The following is an 18,863-nucleotide window of genomic DNA, read 5'->3' on the forward strand; positions in this document are numbered from 1 at the left end:
TCAAGTCAAACATGTCGCAGGTTTCTCGTGCAGCACATCATGGACTCATTGAGTAAGAGCTCGGTCCAAATGGACTAATTACATTGTAGTAATCCCTCTTAAAGCAATCATGGAGACAAAAATACCTTTCTCCTCATGATCTTCTGACAATGTTGCCCTTGTTTTAAGTAGCACCCTAAAGTAAAACCTTTCAAACTAGCGAGCCCGCGCTATGGAGTACAACTGATTAACTTCTCCGCCGAATGTTTTTAAAAGGATTAAATCCAAAGCAAGAGATTATCAACACCTCGACCTTAAACCATACAAGGACTTAAAACGGTGGGGTCAGCATCGCTAATCCACCATGTTGTCTTGATAAGGACAGAATTGGCTCATCTCGGGTTACGCTCCCTGAAAGACGGCCAAGCGCTTTATTAGTAACCCAAGTTAGTGAGCTGTTGGGCAGGCCGCCGCTGTCAACTCGCCACCAACATCAGCCAGTCTGGAGCTGAATACAATGCGCAGAGATCTGCATGCCGGCTGCTTCCAGAGAATACTCGACCCATTTCCACATCGATTCAGAGATTATTTATTTTTGCTGGGGAAAAAACTAATTTATGGCTCTCCAGTAAAATAAAAATACTGTCAGGAGTAATGTAGTCGGGAAACTTGTCATCAAGTGAAACATTCTGGGCTTAACGTGAGGAGTATGAGTGACTGCTGGCCCCTCAGTCGCCCCGTCACCCCTCTATCTGGGCCGGGGTCGAGAGTAATGAAACCGCCGCCGCCGCCCCCCCCCCGCAACTACAACAGCTGCACTCAAGCCTGAGACAGTCAATGTCCTGGTCCTACCAAATAAAACCCACTAATGTCAATACTGTTTAAACATCCACACATGTGGTCTAAGTTCAATACACAAGCTGCATAATACCCTCCGATTTAAATAGACATGTTGGGCTCTTAGCAACTAAACATTGAGCAAATTGTACGTGAGTGAAATCCAACAACATGAGTACATTTTGGAGAATGGGGTGATGAAATATGTCTGGAGACGGCAATCAATCAGACCGAAGCTATAGCGGGGAAAGTGGAGCGTTTTCAGACACGTAGGAGCCAGTATTTCAGACTGGAAGCCATGACGTCGCGCGTGGCTCCCGCCTGTCTGAAATCCCCCAATATTTAACACAAACCCAGATTAAAGCTTTTTGACTTTCATTAGCGAGTCTCCCTTGACCACCAGCAAGGGGGGGGGGGGCAAAGCCTGCTTCAAGCGTAACGCTCACACGCATCGCGTCAGCGAACAGGACCGACATGGTAATAAAACGTGACACGTGTACAAATGCAAGTCGTGTGAGGTAAACGTGTAGCCTGACAAAACATCATCTCTCGTGGCGTCAGGCATCTCTTCTGTAGCTTGGCTCCCCCTCAGCACCTCTTCAGGCGTCGTAATCTAGAGGCTCTAGGCACATTTCCGCCCCCCCCCTCTCCGAGTGTGGATCTGGAACTAATCGAGGAGCTGGAGGATGCCGGCTTGACAGAGAGACCCCTCAGACTTGTGGCCAGCCTGTTTTGGTTTGTCTGTGCCGTGTTATTGCTTGTGAGGGGGAGCCTGTGGGACGCTGGTTCTGGAGCGAGCCGCTCTCCTTCCAGTGCGGTCGCCTCGGATTGGCCCGCAGGAAAAGGCGGCTGAGGAAGAAGGTCGCGCTCGGGTGTTTGCATTGTGGCTGGAGGCCTTCCAAGGCACGTCCTTTTGGCCCGCCGTGGGAGAAGGTCTTCCCCTGCATCGCTTGGCGTGGCCCTCTTGCTCTTTCTCGTCTCCTGACTCATTTCAAGTTGGCAGAAAACCACTGAGGCCCCATTTGGGTCGACGCTGTCTCGAGGACTGTTCTCTGCCTGCTTCTCCTGGTTCAGGCCGTGCTGTGAAGCATCCCCGATCTGAGCTTCCTGTAAGGCACTGGGACAAGGAGTCTTGTGGTCTGCCTCCAGGAGGGCCTTCTGTCCAGAGCTGGATTCAGTCTCTTTTGGGATTATTTCGGACTCTGCAGCTCTAAATTCCCCTCTTTGGTCAATCTTCTGTTCCCCCTCACCGGAACCAGAATCTTGCTGGACTTGTTTGGCTCTGAAAAAGTTCAAAGATGAGAAGACAGGAACAGACCCGTGAGTGTCCTCTCTGACCGGTGGGGCTGGAACGTCCTGCATTAGATCATACTTACATCTTTTGAAGCACAGTCCTCTTTGTTTTTGTGGGGCTGTGTGAAGGCTCTTGGGTTTCTCCCATTCTGGAAAAATATTCTGATCGGCTTTGTTCGCCCAGTTGGTTCTGGAGAGGACAAAGAGATCGATGTAAACAAAAAACATTATTCCTGGCATCCCCTGCAAAGGTCTGGCTTCTCAGACTACTGCTCTCATCATCTGGCATTGTCAACCATTACAAAAACAAATGTAATGCTATAAAAATGATGAGATAATGAATACAATTTAAAGTCAAAATATGTTTAATAGATGTAACCCACACATACTGTCAATAGCAACGACACAGCTTTATAAAACCTTAGAAATCAGCAGCTCCTCATAGTTACATGTGCTTCTGAGTCTATGCCATCTGAGACTTGAAGGGATGCTTACAGCCGGAGACAAGATTACTAAACGATGAAACCATGTTGCCAAGTTAAAACACAGATTAAAGAAAGATCCTAAATAAGTTGGTAAAGCACTGCAGAGGAAAAATACAACTGAATGGAGTAGGATGGGAAAATGCAAAGGACAGAAGGACAGAAGATAAGAGCAGCTCGAGTTAGTGACCGTAGCCTCGTGGCTACTGGACCTGTAAGTTGCAGGTTCAAAGTTCTTTAAAGCTGCATACTAAAGAGGGGCCCGCTGAGGCAGAACAGGGAACGGGCCAGAGATTGGATCTCACCAACGTGTGCCCTCAACAGGCCACTAATGAACGGTAATCACAGGTCTTTTCCTTGGCTGACTTAGAACAGACTCTGGATTTATGAGAGAATGAGATACGATGGTGGTAAATTGAGCGGAACTTAAAAGGTTGAGGGCCCGACAATTTATTGTGATTTAATTGAATCAAAAAAGTTGGCTGAAGAGAAGCTCTGCTTTATAGATTTAGCCTAATTCCATTGGTTTTACCAGAAAAAGCTGTATGTAGCTGAAATGCTTCATGATTTGAGCTGTATGCTAAAGTCAGCGCGCTAACTTGCCGACAGCGACAATGTGAACAAGCTCCATTGATATCACCATTATTGGCTTTGTAGCATGATGCATACAGTGCTGAAGGGAAATTGATTTGCTTTGCAGGTGTCTGGTGAGCAACAAAAGCAATCAACACATTTAACCCGACAATGGCAACAGATGAAAAGCCAAACGTCTCCACGTTTCAGGGCAATCCATCCCATACGAGATGAGACATCTCACTTCAAGGCACAAATGTCAACCTCATAGGATGATAATGGTCAGTACCATCTATCTAGTGGGAACCATGAACGTCTGTCCAATCCGTACAGGGCGAGCGATAATAAAGCAGGAGGTGAGTTGGCACTTTAGGTTCCCTTGTCCTCTTAGTCTATCATTTTGTTTAATACTTTTTGGGTTAGATAGCTGGAATCAAGCATACGGTTAACTCAAGCATACCATATTTTTAATGTTTTCTTTTTAATTAGGGCCGGGACTCGATTAAAAATATTAATCTAATTAATTAGAGGCTTTTTAATTGCATAAATATTTGACCTGAGAACAGTGAGAAGTACATTTTTTCACATGGATTTTTATTTTTGATCAACCAATTCCAGCAGAAGTGTAGAAATAGCATATTTAGAAATATAGTACTTTCAGAAATTCAGGTAGCCTATAGGTAAGTAGACCTTCTGTAAACTAGGTTTTTTTAAGCAGACCAATACTTTCAAGTACATTCAGAACATTGGTTATTTTTTCAGACGTGGACTTAGTTACCCTGGTCCTTAAACCAGTCATCTGGTGCAGTGTGGGTTGGGTGTGGGTCCTTGTACGTCCACGCTAGCTGCTAATTGTGTTGCGTTGAGGTGATACTTGAGGCTCGATGTGAATTCCTTGTTGCACAGCTTGCACACAACCACGCTCTTATCGACGCTTCCATCCGTGTGTTTAATATAATAAGATTTCACATTCACGGGGCCACCCGACACGGTCTCGTCAGCTTCTTCGTTCATGTTCACTGTGGTTTGTTGTTGTCTGAAGTCATGAACGCTAGTTGGTGCTCCAGTATAATCGGTCCTCCGAAACTCATCCAGTGAGAAACGTTCCGCGGTGCAAAAAATAAGTGTAAAAATGCGTAAAAAATGTTTATTGTGTTATTTTTTGTGTAATTAATTAATCTTAAATCACATTGTAATTAATTAATCGTAATTAACGCGCTAAAGTCCCAGCCCTATTTTTAATATTTAATCCATCTGTGTATCCCTTTTGAGGATTAAAATTCTAATAATTTAATAAAAGTGTGGTGGCCAAAAAGTGACTAGTAAATGAGTTTTTCCCTTTGTGTTGTCATCAGCCGCAGGGCCGATCCCGGCGTGCACGGATAATGACACGTGGAGACTTGACTGACTGCACCAATGGCTTGATGACGAAAGATGTCAATCACGACCCACCTGCGGCCCGCCTCCAGCCACATGGTAGCGGTCCTGGAGATATCAAATCAAATGAAAGGTTTATCTAAACAATCTGAATGATTGTAATTGAAGAAAAAGAGGAGGTGTTTAAGTATTCCAAGTACAGGGATCCCTCGCTACTTCGATCATGGCGGCAGGGTTTGCCTGGATTGCGGCGCCCCTTCAAGTCCTGTGCGCTCAGGTCTAAGGAGACAGCAAGCAGCTCCGTCTCAGGTGTGAGCCAAAGCGCCTGTGCTTCATGTGCCCTTGGCATGGTTACGGTTGTTGGTGCCTGTCTTTGACGCACATGAGGAATCGGTGTGAATGAGAGATTTGCACGAGGCACTTGGGAAATAGCGTGACGGGACGCTGTCGTAATGTATATTGGAGCCTGGTTATTGGAGTTATTCGGTGTATCCGAAGGCTCGAGAAAATAATGCGGTACGCTCTGGCCTCCACCAGTTGCTATGAACACAAAGAGAAGACAATAATCAATGTCTTCTCCCACATGTTTCTGCACCAGTGACAACGGTGCAAAAGACGAGGGGGGAGGAGTAATTGTCCCGGGCTGCAAGGGGCGGGTTGTGACATTGACGGACCGATCCGCACTCTCGGGGCGAACGGAATGACAAAAGGCCAGACGGAGGGAGGGAGGGAGGGAGGGCAATCAATGGGGGAGGTCGGGCAACAAGGAAGTAGGCGGAGACGACAAGAAAAAAGGGACAAGATACTAGAATGAAGTAGAGGAAGAGAGAGGATTTAGAGACGAGTACAACAAAAGAAGAGGAACCCCGCGAGTCATACCGCCTGACCTCGGCGCTCTCTCTAGCGTGCCCACAAACACAGGAAGTCCTCACAGGCGGCCCTTTGTGTGGGGATGGAGTCATGCCACAGTGTGGGCAGAGGCTCGGCCCTTACGCTGGATTTGGGACAGTCGCACACATTCAAAGTGGCATTTGCCTACGCACTCGCACACCCACCCCAACAACAACAATTCTGAGAAAGATGTGGGTGCCCTCATTTGCATTGTAATGCCTTGATATGTATTCTTATCTGTTTAATATGAATAAATGCTGTTTGAAAAGGAACTTGAAAGAAAGATCAACAAGAAGCCTATGGGAGGATCTCTGGGAAGGTTTTGTGCCTTTTTGTTCCTGCCGGCACAACTTCAAAAGAGCAAGAGGAAGAGAGCGAGTGAAAGCACAGAGCGATGCGGAGGAAGAAGCACGGACACAGGAAGAAGTTGGATATACAGAGAAAGAACAAGGAGGAAGAGCGATGAAAAGTCAGACAGAGAGCGAAATGGGGCATGAATTATTATCACCAAAGGACATCCTGAATACAGCAACTAGTGAAGAAAGAAGAGGGATTAAACGTGTAAGCTGGTGAATCAACAACATCATAATTATCACAAGCCATGTGGATACAGCAGTAAGTGTTGTGTGGGAACCGACGTGGTCTAGTCTAGAGAGACGGTGGTAACTAAGAACCTTCGATCCAACGCCACCTCTCCTTCAGCAACAAAGATCCCACCGCCGGCTGGTCTGCTCCCCCCCCCACCCCCCTCCCTCCCTCCCTCAGCAAAGCAGAGCGGCCCGACCACGGGGGCTGCAACAAGATGCAACATCTGGATGTCACATTTTAGAGATGACCTAAAAAAATGTTTTGTAAAAGGGGCTAGGAGAGCAGATAGAACGAATCATTTGGTTAAAAAAAGCAGTAAATTCTTATTCTTATCTTAATATCTCATTCTTATTATTCTTATATCTTTCCCCTGCTCCATTAAATCCAGGGATCGAACCGTTTCTCAGATTATCTTGGATAACTGCTTTTGAAAGTAATGCCCAAATAATCTCTGAGAGGTGACTCCACATGCGATGACGAACTGACAAGAACATGAAAAATACCAAAATGAATAACACAGATTCAGCTTGAAAAGCTTGGATCAACCATCAGCTCATATGTGCTTGTGATCTGCCTCAGTAGATTGTTTGTTCTTGGATTACTGCTCTAATATCTTCATGTCTCGTCCAACACACGTAAAAAAAAACACCCTAAAACGGCAGTTATTCACTCATCTGTCACCAGATAATGATTCATACCCTTAAAAAATCCTTTAATCCCTAAAACTATTTAAGTTGATCAAATTGAATTATTATTTCCAGCCTTTGAAGCGCTCTATGGTGGCACGACTAAGTATACAAAATCCTTTAACTGGCACCAAGAAACTACACTATTTAACTGTCAGGGCCCGAATGCCTCCTGCAGAGATGGGTTTCGAAGAAACTAGTCCACAAGTTCTACCCCCCTGCTTCCTCCCACAGAGGAAACGTGTTTGTCTACGCTCACCACATCGTCCCTGAGACAAAGTCAACAAACGTGCACGGGCACATACTTCAATCCTGAACAACGACAAACATCTTTTGGATCCACCCATGTTTAAGGATCAAGTCAAGCCGCTAACTGTTGGGACAGACAAACGCGCGTGGGAGCCGCTTAAGACGGGCCGAGTGGAGGGACGTGGTCTGGTGCTGCAGGGAGACCACGTCGTCTCGCTGGAGGCTTGGGAAGCGCCGCTGCGAGCTGCGAGGGACAGCGGCGTGCTGAGGTCGTGAGTAAACACGCGGACTTGTCCGCAGCTTGGCAGAGGGGGGGGCTGGAAACACATCTGCTCTGCCTTTGATCCAAACGTCTGTGGCCCAGCACGCCACTCACCTCAGCTGCCCACTCTGTGCCTGACCAGAAAACATCGGCCACAATCCCAAACACTCGCTCTTCCTTCCCATGCTGCCCTCCGCGCTGTCGGCGCCGGGCTCACGACTGGAGCCACTTTGCACGAGGAACTTTAATCTTTTAAAATGTTAGGAAGAAGACAAACATTGTCTGAGAGGCGCCTCTTGTTTGCTTCACACTCTCGACGTATTAACCCCTTTCTACCTTTGTTAGCAAGTTAGCAGATGAACATATTCGCTATGCTTTAAGCTCTGTTGGGGCCACAATCAGTTCAGTGAGGATAATAATAAAGTCTCCACCAAAGAAATGCAGGTTTCTGTATTGAATTTAAGTAGTGAAATTGAACAATAAGTGGTTTCCTAGTTCCTCCTGCACTACTGTAAATGACTAAATCGTACCACCTCCTCTCCTCACTGAACCACAGCTGAAAATATGACTAATAGGAGCACGTGAGACGAAGCAGACATACGGCATGGCCAAGCGTGGGACCGAGATGCTGCCCCTCACAGGAAAAAAGGCCAAATATGATGTCACCTCAGTTCCCTCACAACATTGCCCCTGACCTTATGAGAAGTGCTAACATGAGGGGTTTACATTTCCACTGCGGTTAGGGATTTTTGTTCAACGAGTCACAGCAACTGAATCGCAACAACAAAACATCCTTAAATACAGGAAAATTGGACGTTTTGCTTGGACTAGCAGGCTCGTCCTGTCAAGAGCTGTGGGATAAAATGTCCCGTCTTAAGCATGTGACCAACTTTGACATTGAACTGCAAAGGCCCCGTTATTTTTAGACAGAAACATTATGTTTTTTTTTTCTTTTAGATCTTTCTTGGCAACACTGAAATTTGAAGAAAAAAAAGAAACTCAATGAAGTACCGAACAAACAGAGCGAAGGATGTAAACAAATAATTGTTTTTTTTTCATGTGAAAACTTGAGCCCTGCTGTCTGGTATCTTTCCCCTACAAACCACAGTCGAGGTTGGGCCAGTAGAGCTCCACCACAAGACTCCCACCCTCCAAATCCCCGTGCTTGTACTGTAGGAGCCCAGAGAACCACATCCTGAGGAGAGGAACGCAAATCGACAGCAATGCCTCCTTGAAATGGAAAATTGGTTACACAATCTGAACTTTTCACTGACGACTGTGTTGCTCCACTAAAAATATTACAATCACCGCTTTCATTGGAAGCCAAGCTGTGGAGGGCGCAGAGACATTTCAAAGGGAAACAATAGCAGAAACCCCAGAGAAAAACAGCAGGCCTGCTGATCACGGGATGCGATGGGAGAGATGTCGGTCCTTGATGTGAGTGCCAAGGTGCGTGGCTCCACCAACATTTCCTACAATACTCTTGGGAATTTGGAATCAATTGAGCACCGGCAAAAAGGATAGCTAATATGAATGGGCAAAAAAGAACGACAGTAGAAGGTTTTAATGATATAGCTTAGACTCCTGCAGGTAAATACCCAGTGAACCCAATTTGATGTGTATCCAATCAATAGACGATCAATTCCCACTTGTAAAAACACAGTTTGTTGTGGTAGTTCACTGATGAGCTGTAAAACCGCAGTACGAGACATATTCATTAGATATACATAGTAAATATTAAGTGTTTACACTTCAGGCGAGCTGTTAAAAGGATAAAGTACTGATTGAAGATCAATGTTATGTTGCTAAAATGGGCCAAATTAGTTTGGGCTACCCATCAATTTTGAGCTATACAACAATCCCACGTTTGAGAACAACCTGAAAGGTTACAGCTGGGCTGAGTTGACACAATGTGGGAGAAGGATTGTTTTGAGGTAAGGTGTGACTCTGCGCCTTTTGACCCCTACTCACTCAGTCCACCTCGTAGCCGCTCTCTCTCGTCACGGGTTATAGGAAAAGACCCCCCCCCCCCCCCTCCTCCTCCTCCTCTTCCTCCTCTTCCTCCTCCTCCTCCTCACGTTACAAGGATCAGCACAATAAAGTGAGAGCACAATTTGGCAACCCGTCCCTATAATAACACACAGACCCATGCAGGACTTTTTGCCAGGCGACGGGAAGAGGAAACAGAGGAGTATAAACAGCACTCACCGCGGCCATGCTCGGGTTTCCATGGTGCGCTGCGGCATCCTCCGGGCAGCTCGCGCACACAACGTACCGCTCAGGAAACACACGCAAACCTGAAGGCAGGCAAAGGAACAACACGGACCATGCTAGTTAATAATGTGGGCTTACCCCTGATTATGAGTGCAGGTCATGCAAGGGGAAATGTGGATGAGATTTAAATTCGCAAGTATTTACTGTCCCTCAGAAAAGGGAGAAATGGCAGTTTACAGGTAACTGTTGAGCTTCAATAGCCAAGTAAATATAATTACTATTAGACATTTGCATGTTAACAATGGCTCTTGGGAGTAATAAGCCTTCATCAAAGGCAAGGACCATTTACAATAACAACAACATGTATTATATCATAATAAGAACTGAAAACTGTATATAACAACTCCAGATTAACTGACTCAGAAAAATGGCCCGACAGCTGACCTATGACCTGTTACATGGCATCCTGATCTTTAATTATATAACGAGTTCAACATTCGCAACATTGCTCGTTCATTCTGAATCACTTCCTGCGGGAACAAATTACGGAGCCATTACTGCATGCTATAGTATTCCTCATCTTGCATTCTTGATCCGCTGACCTTATTCCACCCTCTGTTGAAAGGGTTTGCAGCTGTGGGGAATCTAGGCTCTAAAAGCTTGCCTTCCTTCTCAGTGGCCATTTTTTAAGACATTGGTTGTGTGGATCAGGGATTTATACATTAAGCCATTGCACACTTTGGTTAAGCAGGATAAGAACTTGCATTAGTGTACACACACACACACACACCTTGTGTGGAGTATGGAAGGAGGATTAAGGAGCTTTTTACGGGTCCATTTTTCGATTGCGCGGCGATGGGCAAGCGTCCCGAAAGCTCTGATTTTTCAAGATTAGCAAGATAAAACTACATCAACTTTTGGAACGCTGCAGCACATGCCGCATGTCAAGGAACAACTGACCGCTACCATCAGATATATTTTCTTCTGTCCGTAAAGATCCGATATATAGAGGAGAATCTATTCGTTTCATAGCAGACGACTCCAAGCTTTACTATTTGTCCCAATGATTATTTGACTTGTCACAACATCCCTTTAAAACGTCAGCCAAATTCACACGGACAAATTGAGTACTAAAGCTACTGTGAAAGCTTGTCAACGCAGTGTGCGTGTTTTGATGGGTTAGTAATGGCGAGGCCCCCCCCCCATACCAAGCAACCAATAACAGGCTGGTGTTCCACGTGTTACGGCCCATTACCATAGCTTCATGTGATTGCTGTAGACTACGCGTGAGATTTCCATGATATTTGATGTATTCTTTGTATGTATATATGTATAATATTTATATATAATAATTTAACAGAAAAGGTCAAATTTAAGTAAAAACAACATCTCATCTAATAGGCAGATTGCCCGTTTGTTGAGCACATTCATTTACTAAATATTATAAAACCACAACCGGTTTCATCAAAAACAGTTTTTGTCCCGCTGATGAAATATGATATGTCCTTGTTTTAGCTGTTTGTTTTCTTTAATTTGCTTTGTTGCATGCAACAGTTTAAAAAGTCCCGTACTGTTTTAGCCTCATAGTCTTCCTTGTAGCATCTAGTAGGATGTGTAAATAGATCTAGTTGTGTAACACAGAATGAGCTTTAACCATCTGCTTTACAGCTGATTTGATTTTTACTTGACCTGACGACTTTACAACAGCTAACTCGTTGGACCAAATGACACAACCTTTGACCTTAGGAGACTGGGTCTAATTTGATGTGCAATGGACCTGCTGAGAGAAACCGTCCTCCCAGTCTGCAGCAGGGCGGAGCTGCCTTAACATCCAAGCCCCTAACTTTACTGACAGGAAGAGAGCCATGTTGGTCCCATGAAAAGGTGGCCACGGGTCAGAGGCACTAGATGGGCCATGGAGATAGATTCTCACTGCCCTCAGTCTCTTTCTCTCCCACTCTCAGTAGCCTCTCCAGGGAGGCACTTAATGGCCGCATGTGCAAAACAACACCCCGAGCAGGTAGGGACAGGACATAAAAACTAGTGAAGGGGGGGAAAAATCAACATACAGACCACAGATGACTTGCTCGGTCTGTGGGAAAGCTGAGTACGAGCCACCGGGACTCTTTCTGATTTCATTTAAACGGAAATTGATTCTCTGAAAGTATGGTCACGCACCACCATAGAGCTGCTTGTCGAGACATCTGAGGTGGAAGTGCCTCTTCAGGAAATTGGCCGCCAGGTTGAAGTTTTTTCCTATAAAAAAAAAAAGAAAGAAAAGGAGTCAAACAACACTGAACATATGACACCATTTACAAGACTCAGAGAGAAAGGGGATAAAGAACAGAAAGCAGTTCATCAAGAGACAAATATGTTGTCTCCGATGCAAAGCCCATCCGTGGCCATGCTGGACTTCAGGTGAAAACAGGACTAGACGTCCAACCTGTGTAGAGCTGCTCTACATTTTTTTTAAAAACACAGTACACAACACAGCTCATTCCTACACTTCATAGTACCTTCAGCTCTAAACTGTACATCCTAATCTTAAACTCAGCCAAAAACCAGCCAACCTCTCCATGGATTGAGTAGCGATTCCTTCCGTTTTAAGTTTTCTGACCTCTCAGATCGGAGCAAGCAGAGAAGCCACCTCTGCTCTATTTGTCACGGTATGTAAGATGTGCTGCGCAGAAACAGAAGCCTGTTGCCTCGTCTGGGAGGAATTTGTTGACTAAAAGCAAAGGTCTGGCCAACACGCCATCCAGTTGTTCTTTTTTTGTAAACAGTTGTGGTCAGGTGACAGAGCCTGCTCGCCCTTTTGGAAGCGTCCTGGTACCTTTTCTGCTCCTTGTTAAAGTGAATGTGTAATTAAACCCTGCTTGACTTTACCAGCAGCGCAATTATTTTCTTTTTTTCCTATTTGGCATTCTCATATAACATTCACTGTGTGAAAACATCGTTAACTGCTGAATAAGGGGATTCCAGTCCTTTCAACATCAAAGGATTACACAGTTTCCACAGTTTGAGAAAATCCGGACCTCTTGCACGCAGCTCAGAACTGTCATTGAGCTAAAAGCGATGGCTGTCTTTGTCTCTGAAAAGCTGACATTTTAGAAGTGGGGAGGTTTTACCTCCTCAGCAATAACTCAGACCGTCCCTCGTGGGGATGACCTGGAGGCAGACAGGCAGACAGCATCTTAACACATTTTGCCCACACACAAATGCGAAGGGCGCCTTTGTGAAGATCCTTATGTTGCCGTTGGCCAATATCAGCTCGAACTCCAAGCATTTAATTATCGTCTTCAAAAAGACGCCGTCTTGTGATTCTTTGGATAATGACATGCACTTGTAGAGACAGCGCGTCGCAAAAATGCCACCGGTGTGTATACTTAAGTCCATTGGCCAGTGATTAATGCCACAGCTTTCCTTTGTGTTTGTGGCTTAACTCGTAACCAGGTTCACTTCTTTAGCAAACACAATTCATACTTGCAATTCAATGAGAAGAGAAAAATAATTACTAAAGTCAATTGAATATACTTCAAACAAACCAAGCTCAGTCTGTCAGATCTAAAGTTCAATTAAAATAACACAGTAGTACTACCTATTTGACCTTCTGCTATATAGCATTTACGGAAACACGTTTAATCCTCAAGAGCTATTAAATAGAAATTTAGCCTTAAGCCAATTTCACATTAGACAGTACATGGTACATGTTTTATTCTAGAGATCCAATCAGGGACTGACTGACCTATAGTAGGACTCATATGGGAAATCCCTGACCTGCAGCAGTAGGCGATGACACAAATTAAAGTGAATGATGAACAGGGACTCATAGAAACCCTTTCACATCCTGTTTTGTCAACCAAGGAATCTTCTGCAATGACAGTGACGCATTGTTTTTCTGCGATGCATCTGTACCAAACCACATTGAAGTATTATCCCATTGCGTATGTTATGGTCTTTTTCTGTCCATGATGTCATTTAAGTAATAATCAAAAAGTAGGGATGCCCAGAAACCTCTTGATCCGGACGAAATACTTACATTTGGGTGCTTGCTGATAATTAACAATAAACAGTTCTGATTGTGACAACTTTTTTTTTCTTTCTATTAGGTGATCCTCACTTTTTGATTGTTAGAAAATAAATACAGAACATGATGCTGTTATGGACTTTTTCAATGTGGTGTTGATATAGATCTTTGCAGTAGTAGAGATGTTGATAATTATTAATAACACACAAGTTCCAAACTATAACGTTACTGCTGGCCAGGAAACCCTGACAGAGTTGGCCTGGCAGACGCACACATGGCTTACAGCTGAACTAATGAAGGCTAAAGAAGATGCATATGTCAAGGCACGCAACGTTGTGGTTATTAACTGTCCCAGATGGGTACTGGATATTTTTTTACACATTCATTGCAGCTAGTGGTACATTATGGAATTGACCTTTTTTTTGTGCATCAGTTATTGTTGCAGCTGGGCAGCTTATTAGGATCAACTTAAGAGTCTGGTGCCATGATCCCGTAGTGGAATCTGTGATTGTATTGTGTAGTGTGAGTACAGGTACAGCAGTGCAGTGTCAGACCGGATACTTGCTACTAGCATCATGTACATGAATTAACATGAAATAAAATGGTTAATACTCAGGTAGAAAATACTATGCAGACAATGTCTGCACGAAGGGCACAAACTACTGCAGTCAGCTAATAGTTGTGCTCTTGCTCTTCCTATGCTTCAGTTTTGGGGGCTTTAGAGCTAAAGAATGATCTTAAGCAAGTGAAACACATGTCGACTGGAAGTCAAGTGATCTACATGGTTTATAAATAACACTTTTATTAGTACATCTGCTTTTCAGGAAACTCCCTCACTGGATTGTCTTTCGAGTTGGGTTCCTCGGAAGTGAGTCCATTTTAATACTTGATGGACATAAAGCATGAAGTAATACTGGATTATAACAAAATAGAGTGCTTGATTAATCCCACAGGGAAATTGCATTAACAAACTGCACCATTTGTTGCAGTCAACTATAGCAGCAGTCCTTTATGGGGGAAATATATATTTTTATTACTATTTAAATCTATCACCCATTCTGGATGCCTACCCTGAGAGGAATGCATATCTGTTTCTCTGTTTTGTTTTCTCTGCCCATTCAGGGTCCAGGAGGAAAGCGTCTTTCATTGCACAGTCGCTTTGATTTTGTCTATTAGACTCTTGGGCCTCATGTCTAACGCTGCAACAATTCACATTGCTTTCCCTGGTGGGCTGAGCTTGCCAATTCCCAGGACAAGTTTGACAGGGATGTCTGAACACAGAGTTGGGAACCAGTGCAACGACATGGCCCGAGACATCAGCTGTTGCTCCAACTTTATAACGTCCTGCGTAGCGCCGAGTTGCTCTTGGCCCCCTGCCCGGGATCTCTCGTGCTAAGCTTACATTCATGTTTCTCTCACACAAACAGTTTGCTAGTGCCTCCTCTGGGAATAAGTGGCCCCTTTCTGTGGCAACTGTGGCCTACAGTGGTGCAATAACCAAATCTGCAGATGAGCCTTCAAAGGGTTTCAGTTGGACTTTCTGCAGGAGAAGACGGTCTCGCTTGGGTGTATTGAAACCCAATGCACAACAACTTCATGGCAGGTCGACCTGTAAACAAGCCAGCACGCCCTGTTTTTAGAAATGTTGTAGATAATAACGTAACGACTTGTGTGGAGATACTTTTACCATCATATAATACGCCAACTGCGGAAAAAAGACAAACTCCACAGGGCTGGAGCCACAGCTAGAATACTGTACTTTGACACACACACACACACACACACACACACACACACACACACACACGTACACACCCCTGCAGCTTTCACCGCTTCCTGGGAAAACAATGAGAGGAAAGGAAAGTCAACAAACCAAAAGGCATCCAGAGTGACTAGGACTGTAAACTGGAACAGACAGGGGTGAGAAGCATTGAGACCAGGGTCAAAGGTAAGGCCCCATGGAACAGACTTCATTAACTTCAGTTATATCCTGAGGAGATCATTAAAACAGCCATAGAAAACATGGCCTACTTCTCCTGGGCATCCACAGTCTTGGCAGCCCGTGCTGTTGAGACTCCTGCAGGAATCTGTGAGAACTTCTGCCCTGATGTGGAGAAAGTTCCTGGCAGGTCCAGTCCTGTATTGGTTCTACCACAGCGGTTCCTTTTTAATAGGAATACTTTGGTGAAGTTACCCGATATCTTTTAAAATATTGTAAAACTTTACAGTACAGGTCTCCATTATCCAAATGACATTTTAAAGAAACAATTGTAACACAGCTAGAATCCTAATGGCTGAAACCCATAACTTGGCAGATGTGCATGATGTTACTTACTATTATTATGAGTGTCATCATGGCAACAGTAACAGAACCCAGCACCGTGTCATATATATGATGCTGAGAACGAGAGACATCTAATTACCTACACGCTGCAGGTTTTATATTCGGGTTATTGCAGTGCATGTAAAGGTCTTCTCTGATTTCTCTCACAAACCGTGGTTCTAGTATGCATGTAAATGTAGTGACTATGTGTCAGGAGAGCTGCAATTCCCACGCAACCCCTTTATGAACAGGAGTGGAATCAGCAGGACAGTCAGACATCAGTGCCTGAGAATCCTGCTCCTTTGACATCTCTGCTTTGATGTGGACCCCCTCCCACTGTCCTGAAGTGTGGGTGGAGATTTGGGTCTCAGAGAAAGAGGGAGGGGTGGAGTGGTGAAGGATGAGAGAGCTTTAGGAAGTTACCCATATGTAAGTGGGGGCTTTCCTGGAAGGACATCACTCTCTGTGTAACTACGGCTGTAGCGGAGCACTGTGCCTCATCATCTGCACAGCGTCCACCTGAAACAATATTTGCACATGAGTGTTCAATTTAACATTTGGGTGACCCCTTGATCGCAGTTACAAAATATGCCGCAGCATGGTAGCTCAGGCCAGCCCATATTGGAGCATGTGACTAAAGTGGTGGGGAAAATTTGAGCACAGAGCAATTATCTATCAAGAAACCTAATCTGATGAGAGAAATGCAGTCACAATAAAAAAAAAAACTCCTATTTAATCATCATTAAATGTTAATTAGCCCAAGAGACCACAAATATCTCAATGGGGCTGCCGCTGTTTATGTTGAAGAGCATTCAGATTGGGAAGGATGCAAACTGCTTATTTTGCATTGGGTTGCGAAATGACTCGGTTTATGCTCCGTTCTTGCCTTTTAAACCTCAAATCGAGGTCTCCTGGGAAGCAGGCCGTCTCTGCCTAGTGGGCCAACAGCCATTTTGCTAGCGTTAATAAATCAAAATAGGTGAACCATGGCCCACATGGCGATCCTGGGAACATTTAAAAACAAAATTCATTCTAATTCTAATTCTTCATTCTCTTCAGAAACATTCTACATTGAATTGACTGAAGTGTCTGAATTTGATGTTGTTATTTATGTCAAATGATGCAAGTCCAAATAGGTGTGAAAATCCCTTTATTGTAAGATGCTTCGCAATGTTGGGACGTGAACGATTCTGCACCAACGCAACGATAGAAGATACTCTGAATTTTGGTTTCTTTTCATCTCGTCTTTACTGCATGTTTTTAGTCCTTACCTTGCCTCGTAGTGTTTGTGTGCTGAGGTAGGTCACACAGATACAGACTTTTTATATTATAGACTGTCACAATTTTGACACTTAAAAAAAGGGAGTTCAGTTATATAGGACTGCTTGTATGAATTGTTTTAAAAAGTGGAGTAATAAAGAAAACAATACATTACGGCTCAGATTCGATTCTCACCACTATAATACAATAACCTTACTTCAGCAAAAGCGTGGAAAGCATTAATATTCGGGTTGCTTTTGTTAAGGCCATCCCAGGCTAGTCTTTCCTGACCACTCCAGTCCCATTCGGCAATGACAACAGTGACAATGACATCTGTCCACAGGAACGACTACAGAGCTCATAAGATCACATGGCACAGGCCCAGTTTTCTCAAAGTGCAAGCAGCAGAAAAACAACAACAACGTCCTCTGAAACCTTTCAGTGTTACTAAAACAAGGCACTGTGGACATGCGGAACACTTAGTATGAACTCCAGAGTGTGTGTGCCATCTCCTAGGCCAGATTGTGGTGAATGGGATGGTCACACGAATGTGCTCCGTGCTCCGGCTAAGGCCCTAATTATATGGGGAAGAAGTGCGGTGTGACAACTATTGCGGTTGTGTCCTAAGAAACTGCAGCTGACCCCGCGGAGAAGGAAAAGGAGAAAGAGTGAAAGGAGACAACATGAGGAGAGCAGAGAAGAGCCGACACCGAGGCCACAGACAGAAGAAAAGAAAAATACAAAGCACAAGAACCAGTGTGTGTGTGCAATAATGGGGGGAGGGTTAACATTGGAGTCAGACTGGCCTATGTGTTGCTGCTGAGTAAGGCTGGGGGCTTACAAAGCCACGGCAACACCACAAAGCACCGGGGGAAAGGGGGTTGCCCAGCAGGGGCCAGGGGAGGGGGGTCGAGGGGGGGGCAGGACTGGCTGTACTGGCTACTCTGATCAGGATACATTTCCAGCCCGGGCCTTGGAATTCCTTTGTTCCTGTCACAGGTCTCAGTTTCCCCCTGGCCTTAATCCCAGCCTGCCTCACGCCCCGTACCACGAAGCAGGGCAGGTAACTCTGCCCCATGCATTCCTCTCTATTTACAGACCAGTCCCTACTTACATAAATAGTAGTAGCTATGTGGCAGCACGGAGGAGATGAAGCCGGTCGTCACAACAGTACTTCTGTGTATTCAGATATGTCTGAACTGTCACCATACGAGGTTGAAAGTTTGCCGTGTACCAATTCTCCCTAAAATGGACATCTAACGCACTTTTCTGAAGGAATTTTTATCTCTGGAGTTGTAGGCCTTCAAAGCCGCGTCGCCCTTCTAGACTCTACCAATAATTACCCTTCACTGGAGATGGTCATTCGTAAACACATTCTACAACAGTAAGGCCATCCAGCAACACTTGTGCTTTTCCCGCGATGGCCGTGGCCAGGCCGCCTTAAGCCCCCTTCATAGGGCTGCCAAGAGGAGTCAGTGGTACACTGTGCAGCACTCGCAAAGCCCTCTCCCACGGCTATTAGTGACCATTCATCTGGGGAGCCTGGGAAAATGCCTCTCCAGCCCGCCGTGGTCATGGGGAAAGAGGCTGGCAGGTGTTCCCTCCCCCTAAGCCCTGGCACCTGTGCAGAGCGAGGAAGAAGGAAGCAGCTCTGCCATGGGCTAAAATGCTCTCTAGGTACCACTTTGCCGGGGCTCCTCTGACTGGTAGGACAGCGGGCTAAGCTACACCCGAGCCCCACCTCACAGGCAGCGATCAATGTGGCCGTATCGATTCAAATGGTAGATGCAGGACATCTGGAAATGTGCTTTGGCAGTTTGAA

At 45.0% G+C, this 18,863-nt stretch overlaps 1 protein-coding gene across 1 annotated transcript in view; it reads right to left on the minus strand.

Annotated features, from left to right (window-relative positions):
• Positions 1 to 109: 109 nt before the first annotated feature.
• The window catches only part of slx4ip (SLX4 interacting protein), a 29,957-nt gene continuing 11,203 nt past the window's right edge, over positions 110 to 18,863 (minus strand). The window contains exons 5-8 of the mRNA XM_037465593.2: positions 11,610 to 11,687; positions 9,426 to 9,514; positions 2,193 to 2,299; positions 110 to 2,098 (exon numbers count right to left, since the gene is read on the minus strand). Of these exons, the coding sequence (XP_037321490.2) occupies positions 1,405 to 2,098; positions 2,193 to 2,299; positions 9,426 to 9,514; positions 11,610 to 11,687 (968 nt within the window). The 3' untranslated portion in view covers positions 110 to 1,404. The remainder of the gene's footprint in view (positions 2,099 to 2,192; positions 2,300 to 9,425; positions 9,515 to 11,609; positions 11,688 to 18,863) is intronic.

This window comes from Pungitius pungitius, chromosome 13 (assembly GCF_949316345.1).
Source record: "Pungitius pungitius chromosome 13, fPunPun2.1, whole genome shotgun sequence".
Lineage (NCBI taxonomy): Eukaryota > Metazoa > Chordata > Actinopteri > Perciformes > Gasterosteidae > Pungitius > Pungitius pungitius.